The sequence below is a fragment of the Microcaecilia unicolor genome, chromosome 1 (assembly GCF_901765095.1).
Source record: "Microcaecilia unicolor chromosome 1, aMicUni1.1, whole genome shotgun sequence".
Lineage (NCBI taxonomy): Eukaryota > Metazoa > Chordata > Amphibia > Gymnophiona > Siphonopidae > Microcaecilia > Microcaecilia unicolor.
This window is the reverse complement of record NC_044031.1, coordinates 405,646,268-405,663,663: the sequence shown is the minus strand read 5'-3', so window position 1 is coordinate 405,663,663 and position 17,396 is coordinate 405,646,268. Positions and strand designations below refer to the sequence as shown.

Below are 17,396 nucleotides of genomic sequence, written 5' to 3'. Positions count from 1 at the left end.
CCTCACAGCGTTAATAAAAAAAAAATGGAACAGAGGTTTTCCTTTGATTCTTCTATAGGACCAGAGCTGTGATACTCGGTCCGGTTAGGTAAGAGTGTTTTCTAACTCCTCCGGGGTGGGCCTGCGATCGGAGCGTTTTTGGCGCGAAACTGCCATTTTTAATTTTCCCGCCATTTTCAGCGATGGCTGCAGAGAATGTAAAGCGCTGTTCCCGGTGTGGCAAGCACAAATCAGCAGCGGGGCTCTGTAAATCGTGCTGTACAGGTGTAAGAGCCGGCCCGAGCATGGCGAGCGATGATTATTCCCGCTCAGAGCTGGCAGCAGACGCCATTTTGAATTCTCTGCATGGCGCGGCCTCCATAGAGACGGAGAGCCCTGAGCCCGGGGGGGGGGGGGGGGACTGCCCTGAGCCCGGGGGGGGGGGGGACCTTAAATTCAGGCTATTCAGGGAGCGGCTAGCTCCGGACGGGATCTGGGTGCCCAGGGCGAGTTTTTCTCCCCTAATTTTGTGTTATTATTGCATAAAGCATACATGCTGAAAAGAACTCTCCCTCAAGGGTCGTCTGAGGCCCCTTCTGTTGTCCCCCCCCCCCCCCCCCCCCCGGTGGATTCTGTCCTGGGACTGCCCGCTGAGGCTATTTTCCCTGATAATTGGCATAAAGAAAAGCTTAGAAGGGCTAATTCCCCTTCAGATTGTGGTGCACCTCCTTCCCCCCCCCCCCCCCCCCCCCCCGTGGTCGGGCTGTGAGAATTCAGAGAGTTCTGGCAGGCCTTCGTGATCTGAGGCGCCAGAGTCAGGTGCAGAATTACCACAGGATCTGGATGATACCTCCGCGGTGAGGATTTTCCACCGTGATGAGCTGTCAGCGCTTATTTCAGATGCCCTACAGGTCCTTTCTATTGAAGAGCCTGACAGTGGCACGGCCTCCTCTGTGAATCCTAGGATGGCTAGTACCAAAAAAGCCTGCTCGAGCCTTTCCATTGCATGACTCCATCCAAGAGCTTATTTCCGCTCAGTGGGCTGACTCCGAGGGACCTTTGAAAGTTTCCAGGGCTATGGGGCAATTATACCCTCTGCGTGAGTAGCATTTGGCTCACTTTGCAATGCCTAAAGTAGATGCCCTAGTCACTGCGGTGACAAAGAGAACTACCCTCTCTGTGGAAGGAGGAGTTGCCCTGAAGGATATACAAGACCGTAGGCTGGAAACAGCACTTAAACGGTCCTATGAAATTGCAGGTCTTACTGTTCGGGCGTCTGCATGCAGTTGTTATGCTGCTAGAGCCTGCCTGGCGTGGTTGCAACAGGCAGTGGAACAGCCCGGAGATGGAGCGGAGCCCTTCTCGGATGTGGCTCCGCAGCTGGAGTCGGCCTTGTCCTTTTTGGCTGATGCCCTTTATGATATTGTCAGAGCTTTGGCTAAACAAATGGCAGTAGCAGTGGCGGCTCGCCGTCTTATTTGGCTACGACGTTGGGCAGCGGACATGGCCTCTAAGCAAAGGTTGGTGAAGTTGCCCTTTCAAAGTCTTCTCCTATTTGGTGAGGAGTTGGAAAAAAAAATTGTTAAAGGCCTGGGAGATCCTAAACCCCAGCGCTTGCCCGAAGATAGGCCGAGGCCTTCCTCCAAGGGCCAGGTGGTCCACTCCTCTTATAGACCTCGCTTCCGTGAAGCTAGAAGGTACCGCCCGGGGCGTTCTGCTGGGTTCACTTCTCGTGCCCGTTTTTCAGCAGAGGAACTCCTTTCGCTCGGACAAGCGTTCCACAGCCACCGGCTCTAGGCCTAGAGTTCAGGGGCGACCCTCTCAATGATGGTGCGCTGGCCCCCTCCTCGCTTCCTGTCATCGGAGGACATCTTTCCCTCTTTGCCGAGGAGTGGGCCAATATTTCCTCAGATCAGTGGGTTCTGGACCTGATCAGAGATGGCTACAGAATAGAATTCAACGCCCCAGTAAGAGACGTGTTTGTGGAGTCCCAATGCAGTTCTGCCGCCAAACGGGCGGCGGTAGAGGAGACTTTGCAAGGTCTGATTCAGTTAGGGGCCGTGTCCCCGGTACCTCCCGCCGAACACGGCTACGGCCGATGCTCCATCTACTTTGTGGTGCCGCGAAAAGGTGGGTCTTTTCGCCCTATTCTGGACTTAAAAGAATTAAACAAGTCCTTGAGAGTGCGGCATTTCCATATGGAAACCCTGCGCTCCGTCATTGCTGCGGTACAGCCAGGAGAGTTTCTCACGTCTCTAGACCTGAAAGAAGCTTACTTGCACATACCAATTTGGCCCCCGCACCAGAGGTTTCTGAGGTTTGCGGTGTTGGGAAAACATTTCCAGTTCCAGGCCTTGCCTTTTGGCCTCGCCACAGCTTCCTGAACCTTTTCGAAGGTAATGGTGGTAGTAGCTGCTTTGCTCAAGCGAGAAGGTATCAGGGTTCACCCGTACCTAGACGACTGGCTCATCAGAGCAGACTCTGTAACAGAGAGCTATCAAGCTACAGCCAGAGTGGTCTCAGAACTTCAATCTCTAGGCTGGGTCGTCAATATGGCCAAAAGTCACCTGACCCCCTCGCAATCTCTAGAATATTTGGGGGCCAGGTTACAGACTCGGGCTATGTATACCTACCCGAGCTAAGGCGGTGCAAGCTTCAGAATCAGGTCCGTCTGCTCCTGAGGATGCCCCGCCCGCGAGCTTGGGACATTGTCCAGCTGCTGGGATCGATGACAGCCACATTGGAAGTGGTACCCTGGGCGAGAGCGCATCTGAGACCTCTACAGTATTCCCTACTTCAAAGATGGTCTCCAGTTTCTCAGGATTATCAATGCAGACTCTCTTGGCTCCCTGCGGCCCGACTCAGCATGGAGTGGTGGCTCTCAGACAGCATGCTGCGGCGAGGAATGCCGCTGGCGCTCCCCGATTGGTGTTTAGTACTGACAGATGCCAGCCTGAAGGGCTAGGGCGCACATTGCAAGGAGAAGCATGCCCAGGGTCTATGGACACCCGAGGAGTCGGAGTGGTCCATCAACCGCCTGGAGTTGAAAGCAGTGTTTCAGGCGCTTCTGGCCTTTCAAGTGAACCTGGAAGGATTGGCTGTCAGTGATGTCAGACAACACGACAGCAGTGGCCTACATAAATCGACAAGGCGGCACTCAGTGCAGAGCACTGCAGGCCGAACAGATTTCCCACTGGGCCGAGCTGCATCTTCAGTTTCTGTCGGCAGCTCACATTGCAGGTCAGAGCAACGTGCAAGCCGATTATCTAAGCTGGCATCGGATCGATCCAGCAGAATGGGAACTAGCAGACGAAGTATTCCTGCAGATATGTGCCAAATGGGGCAAGCCCGTGATGGATCTTATGGTGACAAGTTCAAATGCCAAAGTCCCGTGCTGCTTCAGCAGACGGAGAGATCCTCGCTCGGCAGGGTTGGATGCCTTGACTCAGCCCTGGCCTCCGGGCCTACTATATGTGTTCCCTCCGTGGCCCTTGATAGGGTGCGTGCTCCTGCGGATTCGGCTGCACCCAGGAGAAGTGGTGCTCATCGCCCCGGATTGGCCCAGGAGGCCTTGGTATGCGGACCTCCGACAGATGCTAGTGGAGGCTCCCCTTCCTTTACCTCTGGTACCGAACCTGTTATCACAGGGCCCGGTAGCCATGGAGGACGCCTGCCGCTTTGGTCTTATGGCATGGCGATTGAGAGGGCGCAATTGAGGGACAAAGGCTATTCAAACAGTCATTTCCACTCTCCTGCATGCCCGCAAGCATTCCACTTCCGTGGCTTATGCCAGGATTTGGCGCCAGTTTGAGTCTTGGTGTGTTTCAAAAGCGATCACACCCATGCTGGTTCCTTTCTCGTCGATTCTGGACTTTTTGCAGGATGGTGTACAAATAGGCTTGGCCTATAATTCCCTGCGGGTGCAAGTGGCAGCGTTGGCCTCCCTTCGTGGTAAGGTTGAAGGCGTGTCTTTAGCTGCTCATCCAGATGTGGCACGGTTTCTTAGTGGGGTGCTTCAGCTCCGGCCTTCCGTGTGAGCACCCTGTCCAGCTTGGAACCTGGGGCTAGTTTTGAAGGCCCTGCAGGCTTCTCCTTTTGAGCCGCTTCGGCGAGCATCGGAGAAAGATTTGACACTAAATGCCGTTTTTCTTGTGGCCATTACTTTGGCGAGATGGGTGTCAGAGCTCCAGGCGCTGTCCTGTAGAGACCCATTTCTGCAATTCTCAGAGTTCGGGGTCACGGTTCGGACCGTGCCTTCCTTCATGCCTAAGGTGGTTTCAGCGTTTCACCTAAACCAGCCTATTTTCTTGCCCTCCTTTGATAAGGAGGAGTTTCCAGAATCTTTTGGGCAGTTGCACCTGTTGGATGTGCGCAGGACTCTGCTGCAGTATCTGCGAGTTACTATCTCTTTCAGGATCTATGATCATCTGTTTGTTTTGCTATCAGGTCCTCGCAGAGGGTCTCCAGCGTCTAAAGCCACTATTGGCCGCTGGCTCAAAGAAACTATCTTTTCAGCATATCTGCTTGCCGGCCAGTCTCCGCCTGTAGCCTTTAAGGCACATTCTACCAGAGCGATGTCTTCCTCTTGGGCTGAAACTGGAGCACTCTCTCGTCAAGAGATATGCAGTGCAGCAACATGGGCTTCTAAGCTCTCGTTTGCCCGACATTACAGGCTGGATGTGGCTGCCAGGAGGGATGCGCGTTTTGGAGCACAAGTGCTAGCGTGTGGTGTGACCTGTTCCCACCCTATATAGGGATTGCTTTGTTACATCCCATACGTAATGGCTTCATCTGCTTGATGACAAGGAAGGGAAAATTAGGTTCTTACCTTGGTAATTTTCTTTCCTTTAGTCATAGCAGATGAAGCAATGAGCCCTCTCTGTATGATTGTCTGTATGCTGTGAATCTGTTTCAGGTTCTGTTCTTGTTTCCTGAAGTTCCTTCCTTGGGAGAAAGTTGGAAAACAGTCTTCAGGATTCATGTTCACTTATAGGAGGATGAGTCCATTCCCTCCAGTTTATGTTTTGGAGGATGAGTTTATTCCCTCCAGGAGGTTGCGTGTATCCCCTCCAGTTATACAATGAGGACGAGTTTATGCCCTCCAGGAGGATGAGTTCATTCCCTCCTTTTTTGAGTTCATGCCCTTGTTAAGGGGCCATCGTTTGCTGTGAGGAAAGTTCATGTTATTCCCATTGTGGTTTGACACACTGCTTTGGAAGCTTCAAATACTGAAGAGGCAGTGGAGCTGGCTGGCCATGAGGCACTGTGAAAAGTTGAGTGCTCTCTATCTCCCCCTGCTGGTTGATGGACACAACCCATACGTAATGGCTTTATCTGCTATGACTAAAGGAAAGAAAATTACCAAGCTAAGAACTTAATTTTCCCATCTGCGCTTACTGTGAAACTCTCCTGCACATGCGCCAAGCATATTCTTCTCCCTTGCTTTTGCTTTTACAGTATGCATGTAATTTGAATATCATTTCCTTTGAGTATTGGAGAGCTAGTTTTCTGCGCTGTTGGGCTTACTGCGGACGTTCTGAGAATCGACCTGCAGATGTTTTATAGAGTTGGGGAGTGCAGTGAAAAGAGCCCATGTTGCTGACTGTGGCCTTCTAGTATTATACACTTGTAAACAGCTTTCCTGGTAACACTAGAAAGTTTAGAGGGTTTATTTGTGTACTTCACTGCAGCAATCTTATTGATCTGCTTGGCCTAGTCACAGAACTGGCTTTACACTTATAAATAAAGGTCCATTTGATCCCTTGCTCCTAAATTTAGGTGGCAGAGAAAAGACACTCTATATTGTAGAGGCTTGACATGAATTCATGCTGATACGCGACATTCAGTACAACGCAGATGGTGATTCAGGCCCGCTGCTTATATTCTGTGCTTCTAAGCATTTTTGGGAGACGTCTTGGGTTGGACTTTAAACAGAGGCTGCTCTTCAGGTGTTGACCTGATACAGGGCATTATGGAGGGGGCAGCCTTTTTTTTTCCTTCAGGGGAGGGAGGAGGGGGCAGGGATTTTTGGCCTGAGTTGAGGTAAAACTCTGAAATTAGTCAGGTAGTTTTATTTCTGCCAAGTTCTCCTTTTGGCTTATGTCAGTGCTTTTACTTGTCTGACAGCTGTTTGTTTGTCTCTCACTCTGCCTGTTTTACAATTAGACATGACAATTGCTGTGCAGTAGATTTCAGCCAGATAGTTAATTTTACTTGTGTTATTGGCCTGGAAATACAGAACAGTACAAAAGAGCTACGGTCTTACTTCTGGTTATGGATGAGCCTACTTAAGGTAAAATGCTGTCGCTTTAGGCTCTTCGCTTGACTTCTTACTTGCATGCAGTTTCTTAAGGGTTATATTAATGAGAACTGTTCTCTCTACATATGATTTGTTTTGTTTTTTAAAGTTAGGAAAGGTAAGTGGTGCAGCTTTTAAACACGTAAAAACAAAGGCAAGACGTGAATGGCCCATCTGGAAACACATTGTATTAGAATCCATATTAAAAGGCTGGGTGTACAGGGTCTGCGCTTTGTGGGTTTCTAGAATTTGTTTAATATAATTTTTTTTTATTTTGTGGACTTGTAAAGGAAGTATCAAAAACCAACGTTGCTTTTACACTGTCCATGGTTTCAGCTTGATATGAATAGATTTTACAGCAAGCCTTGTGCTTGTACTCTACAGGGTTCGTGCCTTAAAATGTCCAGAGTGAGTCCCATGGTTTTATAACATCAGCTGGTCTAGATTAAGTTCAGTCTTTATGCTGTTTTGTCATTATGTGGTGCCCTTCCTAAATCTAACTTCATTTGGTGCAGTTTCTTGCTTGGTCTTGGTGTGTTTTTTTAATTTCCAGTTGTTCTTAGGACATAGAGGAGTCATGGAGTCTATTCTAACATGGGGTGCTGGATGCCTATGCAGTTTCAGATCAAATGCAGAAAAGGCAGCGAAAAACCGGGAGCAGGATCTGCTCAGGATTATTTATATTGCAGTTTTATACTGGTACAGAAACTGTCTTTCCCCCACCCTCCTCTCTAGGAGCTCTGAAGGTGAGGGTTAATACAGATATCTAAAGGTTTCTGCTGCATCTGTTTTTGAGGTACTGTACTCAGGTGTTCATTGTTCTAAAGCAGGTGGAAGGAGAGAACAGTAAGCTGTGCTGTTTTTCTGAGCTTGTGCAGAGTTGGAAGTGAATGCAAAAGAGCAGTGGTTGTATCTAGAGGAGGGGTATATGATGTTGCTTTGTCAAGCATATTGACATTCTTTTTTTCTTTTTCTTGTCCTGTGGTGGTACTTTCAAGCTGTTTGTATTAATGACCTGCTATGCTAAGAGGGACTGAGCTCTGTGTGAATGGGGGAGGGGGCAGCTGTAATTCTGTTGTGCTGTTTTCATGTGGTAGACTAGCATAATTATAAATATCTCTGCCTAAAAGCTTGTCTCTTGCTCTTCTGTCACAACAGGGCCTCATTAGCCGTGTTACAGACACAGTGAAGAGCATTGTTCCCGGGTGGCTGCAGAAATACTTCAACAAAAGTGAAGACGGCTGTGTGGATGCGAGAGAGACAAAGGAAACGACAGAGGAAAGCAGGGAGGTCGATCTCTGTCATACTCATGCTGGTGATGGAGATCCTGCTCCTCTGCACGATGGCAGGGTCACACCAGAGCCAGAGACTGATCACATAGCAGGTGAGTGTGAGTGTTGCACTCAGAATGTGGCACTCATCAACCATAGTCATAGAAGTGGGTATTTGTTTTTTTTAGGGTGTGGGGGGTGTTTTACATTTTGAATATAAACAGTCATGCTGGTTTTAGGATTTTTTGATTTACATTTCATTTTTAATTCCTTTTCCTTGTCACTTGCAGCAGATGAATCCAGGAACTAGTAGGTTAAGTCCGCCCACCAGCAGGTGGAGATAGAGATAAACAAACTAAAGGCAGTGATGCCAGACGGCCAGCTCCTTCCTCAGTCAGTATGTCTCTATCTCAGCAGGTGGTTGACGGCTTTTTCTCCAGATCCTGGGCCCAAGGCCTCTGAGGGTGCTCCTGGGGCTGGTGGCCAGTTTGAGCCAGGGGTGGTGGACTGGTGGTGTCCTCTTTGGCAGCATGCACTGTTGCTGGGTCCCTGCTGCATCTCAAATTCCCTGTGAACAGGCTTTTGCTGTTCCTTTCCTTCCCTGTTTGTTTCTGCCTCCTCACTAAAAAAAAAAAAAGAGAACCATAGAATTTATTTAAAAGAGAAACAGAGAAGCACAGGGAAGTTTGTTTTTGCTGAGAGCAGGTTTGTGTTACTGCTGTCCGAGTCCTGTTTTCTGTTGCCTGCTTGTCTGAGCCTGCCTCGAAGTGGTGTCAGAGAGTTTTTTTCTTTGGCTCAGCTGTCAGTTCCCGCGCTTTCCCGGTCCGGGGTAAGTCTTGCTGTGTTACTGTTCGGGGGCGGGCGATGGCAGCGGAGGAGGTAAAACGCTGTTCCCAATGTGGGAAACGGTGTTCGGCGGCGGGCCTTTGCAGTGTGGGGTGCGCTGATTTGGCGGGACTCGACGGAGCGTACTTTCCCGCCCGGAGCCTGATGATTCTCGCGCTATTTTGCAATCGGTCGCGGAGCCGGCTCCAGTAGCGGTTTTGGGCAAAGCTTCTTCTCCGCTGGTGGGGGGGGGGGGGGGGGGGGGCGTCAGGCACTGTGGGTGGTGGTGCAGGTGCCATGGCTGCGACCTCCTCCATTGTGGGGGAGGGGTTTTCACCAGAGTTAATTTTGCTACTCCATCGGGCGTTTTTGTTGCAGCTTTGCCCCCCGTGGCTGCGCCAGCTTCGGCCTTTGATCCTCTCAGGGGGTCTGGGGGTAACCAAGAGATTTTGGGTTTTTCCCCAGAGGATTTCTCCTCCCTTAAAAAGCCTAGGCTTTCTTTGGGGTCTGAGGAGGGGTCCTGCATACAATCGCCTGCAGCTTCCTCCGTAGTGGCTCTCTTGGAGCAGATGGTGGTAGAGGACGTGGAGCACGGTGTCTTTACTGACCAACCGGAGGACTCTTCCGCTGTGAGGATGTGAGTTGTCCTCCTTTATCTCTCAGGCGCTGGAAACCCTGAATATAGAGGATCCTGAGGTTGCGGCTTCTCAGGCGGTAAACCCCAAGATGGCTAGTACCAAACGACCTTCTAAGGCCTTTCCGATACACGAAGCTATTGAAGAGTTGATTTCGGCCCAGTGGGCGGATCCGGATGGGGGTCTGAAAGTAGCCAGGGCTATGGCCAGGCTGTATCCAGTTTCAGCGGACCGTTTAGAGCAGTTTGCTCTACCTAGGGTGGATGCCCTGGTGACAGCGGTCACTAAGAAGACTACTCTTCCAGTGGAAGGTGGTGTGGCACTTAAGGATATGCAAGACAGACGGCTAGAAGCCTCTTTAAAACGTGCCTTTCAGGTGGCCGCTTTGACACTTCAAGCTTCTGTTTGTAGTTCTTATGCGGCTAGAGCTTGTCTCAGTTGGCTACATTCTGTCATGGATTCGATTTTGGAGTCTGATATGCCGGGAACTCCTCAGATGTCACTGATGTATATTGGGCTGGTGTACTTGGCGGATGCCTTGTATGATTTGGTCTGTGCTTCAGCCAAACCCATGGCCTTGACCGTTTCCTCTCGGCGTCTTCTGTTGCTCCGTCATTGGGCTGCAGATATGGCCTCTAAGCAATGGCTCAGTAAATTGCCTTTCTGAGGGAAATTGCTTTTTGGGGAAGGCCTAGAAAAGATTGTTAAAGATTTGGGGGATTCCAAATCTCAGCGTCTTCCGGAGGATAGACCCAAGTCTACTTCCAGGCAGGGAGCCTCGAGGTCACATTTCAGAGAGACCCGACGGTATCACCCGAGGTGGTCCAACGCAGCCTTTCAGCATCCTCATTTTGGGCAGCGTTCTTCCTTTTGCAAAGAGAAGCATCCGGCTGGACCCCCCCCCCCTCGTCAGGGGGATCCTTCTTGGGCCTCCCAATGATGGGGCGCAGGTCAACTCGGGAGGAGAGCAGATTGGTGGTTGGCTTTCTCTGTTTCTTCCAGAGTGGACCAGAATTACTTTGGACCTGTGGGTCCTCGAAGTGGTGCAAGAAGGTTACAAGCTAGAATTCTTCTCTCCCGTCACAGACTTTTTTCTGGAGTCCCGCTGTGTATCGCGGGCCAAGAGTACAGCAGTTCTGCAGTGTTTGCGAGACCTGCTAAGGATAGGGGCTATCGTTCCTGTTCCTTCTCTCGAAAGGCGCACAGGTCGGTACTCCATCTTTGTTCCAAAGAAGGGAGGAGCTTTTCGGCCTACTCTCAATCTCAGAAAAGTAAACCAGTTTTTGCGGGTTCGTCACTTCCGCATGGAGACATTAAGGGCAGTTATTGCTGTTGTTCAACCAGGCAAGTTTTTTGACAGCTCTTGATTTGAGGGAAGCTTACCTGCACATTCCAATTTGGCAGCCCCCGTCAGAGATTTCTCACATTTGCAGTGCTGGGTCAGCACTTTGTTTTGGGCCCTTCCTTTCGGAATAGCCACTGCCCCACGCATTTTTTCAAGGTCATGGTGCTGGTGGCGGCATTCCTGCGGAAGGAGGGGATTCGAGTGCATCCATATCTCGACGACTGGCTGATTCGGGCGATGACAGCAGAGGAGAGTAGAGTGGTCACCGACCGAGTGATTGCGGTGTTGCAATCCTTAGGTTGGGTGGTCAATATGGACAAGAGTCATCTGGTTCCTACTCAGAGTCTGGAGTATCTTGGAGTGCAATTCGATACGAAGCGGGGGAAGGTGTTTCTCCCCGAGGGGTGAAGGATCAAATTGCTTTCTCAGGTACGGACCTTATTGAGTTGTCGCACTCCCCAAGTATGGGACTATGTTCAGCTCCTCGGTTCCATGACAGCGACCTTGGAGGTCATTCCATTGGTAAGAGCTCATGTACGGCCTCTTCAGAATTTCCTTTTGAGCAGATGGTTGCCAACGTCGCTGGGTTATCAACAACGCCTTCCTTGGTCGAGCTGGGCCAGGGATAGTCTCGCGTGGTGGCTCCGGTCAGCCAATTTGCAGAAGGGTGTTTCTCTGGCGTCTCCCAATTGGTTGGTAGTCGTGACGGATGCCAGCCTTGCGGGCTGGGGAGCTCATTGTCTTCATCGAGTAGCCCAGGGATCGTGGACCCCTCTCGAAGCGACTTGTCCGATAATCGTGCTTCGTAGTTTTCAGGACCTTCTGCAGGGGCAGGCAGTTCGTGTATTCTTGGACAGCACCACGACGGTGGCCTACATCAATCGGCAGGGGGGCACTCGCAGTCTTCCCTTGGCAGTGGAAGCATCTCGTCTTCTAGTATGGGCGGAAGCACATGTTCGGAGTCTGTCGGCAGCGCACATTGCGGGTCAAGACAATGTTTAAACGGATTTTCTCAGCCGGACTCTTTTGGACGCAGCGGAATGGACGCTGTCAGACTCGACTTTTCAGCTGATCTGTCAACCTTTGGGAAGACCAGTAATGGATCTCATGGCCATGGCTTGCAATGCCAAAGTTCCCCAGTTCTTCAGCCGCAAATGGCAGCCAGGATCCGCAGGATTGGACGCTCTTCTCTAGCCATGGCCGGAACAACAGCTACTCTGATAGGGAGAGTTCTTTGCCGCATAGGGTGGCATCGGGGGCCAGTCGTTCTAGTGGCCCCAGACTGGTCCCGACGGTCTTGGTATGCGGATCTCGTTCGAGCACTCTCAGAGCCACCATTGCGACTTCCGGTGACTCCCGATCTGCTGCATCAAGGGCCAGTTCAGATGGAAGATCCCTCTCGCTTTGGTCTTACAGCCTGGCTATTGAGAGGCAGCAGCTGAGGAAGAAGTGATTTTCAGGACCAGTCATTGCCACTCTTTTGGGGGCACGGAAGCAGTCTACTAAAGCAGCGTATGCGCGAGTGTGGAAAGCTTTCTCGGCGTGGTGTGCGTGCTGAATCGCCTTTTCGGGCGGACATTCTGGTTATTCTGGAGTTCCTTCAGGATGGGCTTCAAAAGGGATTGGCATATAATTCCCTTCGAGTGCAGGTGGCCGCACTAGCTTGTTTTAAGGGCAAACTGGGACGGTTCCTCTTTAGCAGCTCACTCTGCTGTGGTCCGTTTCCTACTTAGAGCTCTTCGGCTTCGGCCTCCTCTGCGTCAGCCGTGCCCTGCGTGGCATTTGAATGTGGTACTGTGAGCCCTCCAGGCCCCACCGTTTGAGCCGTTAAATAAGGTTTCTGAGAAGGATCCAACACTTAAGACAGTGTTTTTGGTGGCAATTGTTTCGGCTAGGAGGATTTCTGAAATTCAGGCTTTTGTCTTTCAGAGATCCTTTTTTGCAGTTTTCTGAAGCAGGGGTGTCGATCTGGACAGTGCCGTCATTTCTGCATAAAGTGGTTTCGGCTTTCCACGTCAATCAGGCAGTTTATCTTCCGTTTTTTCGAAGAGAGGATTATCTGGGGGAGTTTTCCTCACTACGTTTCCTGGACGTGCGGAGAGCCTTGTTTTGGTACTTGCAGATCTCTAATGAGTTTCGACGCTCGGATCATCTCTTTGTGCTCTTGTCGGGATCGAAAAGAGGTGAGGTGGCTTCTAAGGCTTCCATTGCTCGTTGGATTAGGGAAGCCATTGGAGCGGCGTATTTGCTACAAGGGCGGGCGTCTCCAGTGGCCCTGAAGGCGCATTCTACTCGGGCACAGGCGGCTTCTTGAGCGGAGGCGTCTGCCTTATCTCTGGAAGAGATTTGTCAGGCGGCTACTTGGGCGTCCTGTCATACTTTTGTGAAGCATTACAGGTTAGACGTGTCTGCTCGGGAGGATGCAAGTTTTGGGGCGGGAGTGTTGGCGTGGAGAGCGTCGACTTCCCACCCTACTTAAGGAATGCTTTGGTACATCCCACTAGTTCCTGGATTCATCTGCTGCAAGTGACAAGGAAGGTAAAATTATGTCTTACCTGATAATTTTCTTTCCTTTAACGCAGAAGATGAATCCAGGATCCCTCCCTAGTTCAACCGACATTTTTTTCGTTTTCCGAGCAGTGTGGCTACTTTTTCCTTCCGGGTTCTCTTTTGCAGAGTTCAGACAGATATGGGAACAGAGAAAGGATTCCGATTTCTGGATCAAGTTGCAGTTATTTTGAAGTTCTTATTTAGTTCTCTGTTTTTCATAGTGAGGATGGTTTCTGGTTGTTACTGGTTTCATATTTTTGGCCTTGGCAAATGCTTACGAATAACATTAACAACAAACAGTACTCCTGTTCTATATAAATTACAAAATTTTTATTAGTGAAAACAAACCAGTGTATTAAAAGAATTACCAAATAGTATCCCTGCAACTCACTCACACTGCCATCCACACCAGACTTATACCCTGATCACATATGTAAATCCCACAAAGAACATTGAACATAAACCCTAAATTGCAGTTTCTTCAGTCTCTGTGTATCATCAGAGCACAATCTCAAAAAAGATCAGTCAATGAGCCCTAAAAGAACACAAGGGCACACAGATAAAATCTTAATCCTAATAGGGGATATATATATATATATATATAATAGGAGGTACCTAAAACATTAACAACAATCAGTACTCCTGTTCTATATAAATTACAAAATCTTTACTAGTGAAAACAAACCAGTGTATTAAAAGAATTACCAAATAGTATCCCTGCAACTCACTCACACTGCCATCCACACCAGACTTATACCCTGATCACATATGTAAATCCCACAAAGAACATTGAACATAAACCCTAAATTGCAGTTTCTTCAGTCTCTGTGTATCATCAGAGCACAATCTCAAAAAAGATCAGTCAATGAGCCCTAAAAGAACACAAGGGCACACAGATAAAATCTTAATCCTAATAGGGGATATATATATATATATATATATATATATAATAGGAGGTACCTAAAACATTAACAGCAATCAGTACTCCTGTTCTATATAAATTACAAAATCTTTACTAGTGAAAACAAACCAGTGTATTAAAAGAATTACCAAATAGTATCCCTGCAACTCACTCACACTGTCATCCACACCAGACTTATACCCTGATCACATATGTAAATCCCACAAAGAACATTGAACATAAACCCTAAATTGCAATTTCTTCAGTCTCTGTGTATCATGGACAGAGGAAGGACATACTAACTGAGGAAGGAGCTGGCCGTCTGACATCACTGCCTTTAGTTTGTTTACCTCTATCTCCACCTGCTGGTAGGCGGACTTAACCCACTAGTTCCTGGATTCATCTGCTGCGTTAAAGGAAGGAAAATTGTCAGGTAAGACATAATTTTGCCATCATCCTGTTAGACCAGTCCAGAACAATGGATTTTATCCCCCTACCAGCGGATGGAGGTAAAGCTGTTGAAATCTTCTATTGACATCACCAGTTGGTGCAACCTGGAACCCTTCAGTATTTCTGTGCCTCCAGTCGATGGTGTAGGTTGGATTGATGCACCAGCAACTGATGACTGCTGCTAGCTCCTGTTACCCATACATGATGGGACAGGCACAGTTTCAGGCCCCTTGCCTCTGGAAGAGCTCTTGGAGGGTGTTCATGGTTTTGCCAGTCCTCCTTTGGGCCCAACCTCTCTAGTTGCCGTTCCTTTTATTTGGCAGAAATGGTGATTATTTTCTCCGAGAACAAGCAGGCTGCTTGTTCTCACGACTGGGTTGACGTCCACGGCAGCCCCCACCAACCGGAACAAAACTTCGCGGGCGGTCCCGCATGCAGGGCACGCCCACCTAGCATGCGTTGCCATCTTCCCGCCCATGCGCGACCGTTCCCGCTCAGTTTTTTTCTATTCCGCGCTGGAGAGAGACGTGTTACCGTCTCTTTCTCTGTCAGCCCCGGAAACCGAGTTTTTTCTCTTTACGAACGCGTTCACGTACTTTTTCTTTGTTCTGTTAAAAAAAAAAAAAAAAAAGTTTGTCCCCTTGTTGTCTTAGCCGCGGGGGCGCCTCGTTGCGGCCTTCTGGCCGCGCGGTCGTTTCTTTTTCGGGTGTGCTTTTCACCGCCACCATCGATGACTTTGACTTCGCTGACGCGAGTTTTCCGTCGATGTCCTCGAAGGTCCCGGCCACTCCCTCTACCCAGGGCCATCGGGACCGAACCCTGTAAGACCCGATCCCTCGAGGCCGGGGGGGTTCTACCTCCTCTTCATCTCTACCGCCGAGCGCCGATGACGGGCACCGAAAGAAAACCAAGAAGCACCGTCATCGGTCGCCCACGGTGCATGGGACTACCAGCTCCGGCACCTCGAGAGATGATTCGATGCCGAGGAAGCGGCAGTGCCGAGAGGAGCGTTCCCCCTCGGTTGAAGAGGTGTCGCTGCGTCAGTCCATGGGTGCTTCGGTACCGTCTCCTGGACCCGAGCAGCTTCCGGCACCCACACCGGGCCCCCTGCCTTTCCCAACAGCGGGCCTAGACGAGTGCCTCCGAGCCATCCTTCCAGGGATTCTGGAAGGGCTGATGCGCCAGGCTTTGCCGGCACCGGGGGTGCTTTTGCCCCCCCGGCGCCGTTGATGGAGGCGCCGGTGTGCTCTAGCCCGATGCCGAGGCCTCCGACACCGACGGCTTGCGGCACCGGTGTCGACCGCCACGCTGGTGAAATCCACGTCGATGGAGGGAGCTTCATCCCCGCCGGTGCGGGAGTCCACCGCTCGACGCCATCATCGAGGACATGGTTCCTCGCAGTCGAGACGGGCCCGGTTCAGGTCTGAGCTGCAAGAGCTCATGTCCGACACCGAGGAAGAGGCCTCGTGGGGGGGAGGAGGAGGACCCCAGATATTTCTCCTCAGAGGAGTCTGAGGGCCTTCCCTCTGACCCCACTCCTTCACCGGAGAGGAAGCTCTTGCCCCCTGAGAGCCTCTCCTTTGCCTCCTTCGTCAGGGACATGTCTATTTGCATTCCCTTCCCTGTGGTCTCTGTGGATGAGCCGAGGGCTGAGATGCTGGAGGTCCTCGACTATCCATCACCACCTAGAGAGTCTTCCACGGTACCGTTGCACAATGTCCTCAAAGAGACACTGCTTCGGAACTGGCTGAAGCCCTTATCTAACCCCACCATCCCCAAGAAAGCGGAGTCCCAATACAGGATCCACTCTGACCCAGAGTTGATTCGGCCCCAATTGCCTTATGACTCGGCGGTCATGGACTCTGCTCTCAAGAGAGCACGGAGTTCGAGGGATACCGCCTCGGTGCCCCCGGGGCGAGAGTCTCGCACTCTGGACTCGTTTGGGAGGAAGGCCTACCAATCTTCCATGCTCGTGACCCGCATCCAGTCATACCAGCTCTACATGAGCATTCACATGTGGAACAATGTGAAGCAACTGGCGGACCTGGTCGACAAGCTCCCTCCGGAGCAGTCCAGGCCCTTTCAGGAGGTGGTCAGGCAGCTGAAGGCGTGCAGAAAGTTCCTGTCCAGGGGTATCTATGACACATGTGATGTGGCATCTCGAGCTGCGGCCCAAGGTATAGTGATGCGCAGACTCTCCTGGCTGCGTGCCTCTGACCTGGACAACCGCACCCAGCAACGACTGGCGGATGTCCCTTGCCGGGGGGATAACATCTTTGGCGAGAAGGTCGAGCAGCTGGTGAACCAACTACACCAGCGGGAAACCGCTCTCGACAAGCTCTCCCACCGGGCGACTTCAGCATCCACCTTAGCAGGTGGACGTTTTTCCCGGGCCTGGCAGGCTGCGCCCTACGCCTACAACAAGCGTAGGTACACCCAGCCGGCCCGAAGGCCTCCTCAGGGACAGTCCCAGCGCGCTCGTTCGCGTCAACAGCGTGCGCCTAAGCAACCCCCTGCACCTCCACAGCAAAAGCCGGGAACGAGCTTTTGACTGGATCCATGGGAACATAGCCGCCATCTAAGTGTCCGTACCGGACGACCTGCCGGTCGGGGGGAGGTTGAAAGTTTTTCACCACAGGTGGCCTCTGATAACCTTTGACCAGTGGGTACTCCAAATAGTGCGGTGCGGATACACCCTGAATTTGGCCTCCACTCCTCCAAATTGCCCACCGTGAGCCCAATCCTTCAGCTCCCATCACAGGCAGGTACTTGCAGAGGAACTCTCCGCCCGTCTCAGCGCCAATGTGGTCGAGCCCGTGCCACCCGGGCAGGAAGGGCAGGGATTCTATTCCAGGTACTTCCTTGTGGAAAAGAAAACAGGGGGGATGCGCCCCATCCTAGACCTGAGAGGCCTGAACAAATACCTGGTCAAAGAGAAGTTCAGGATGCTTTCCTTGGGCACCCTTCTACCCATGATTCAGAAAAATGATTGGCTATGTTCCCTGGATTTAAAGGACGCTTACACTCACATCCCGATACTGCCAGCTCACAGACAGTATCTCAGATTCCGTCTGGAGACACGGCACTTTCAGTATTGTGTGCTGCCCTTTGGGCTCGCCTCTGCACCACGGGTGTTCACGAA

The 17,396-nt window shown here is 50.9% G+C and overlaps 1 protein-coding gene across 3 annotated transcripts in view; it reads left to right on the top strand.

Moving 5' to 3' along the window:
- Positions 1 to 17,396, top strand: part of NUP153 (nucleoporin 153) — a 256,824-nt gene that overhangs the window by 15,050 nt on the left and 224,378 nt on the right. For all 3 annotated transcript variants that reach the window (XM_030211374.1, XM_030211384.1, XM_030211366.1), the window contains exon 2: positions 7,436 to 7,661. In XM_030211374.1, the coding sequence (XP_030067234.1) occupies positions 7,436 to 7,661 (226 nt within the window). The remainder of the gene's footprint in view (positions 1 to 7,435; positions 7,662 to 17,396) is intronic.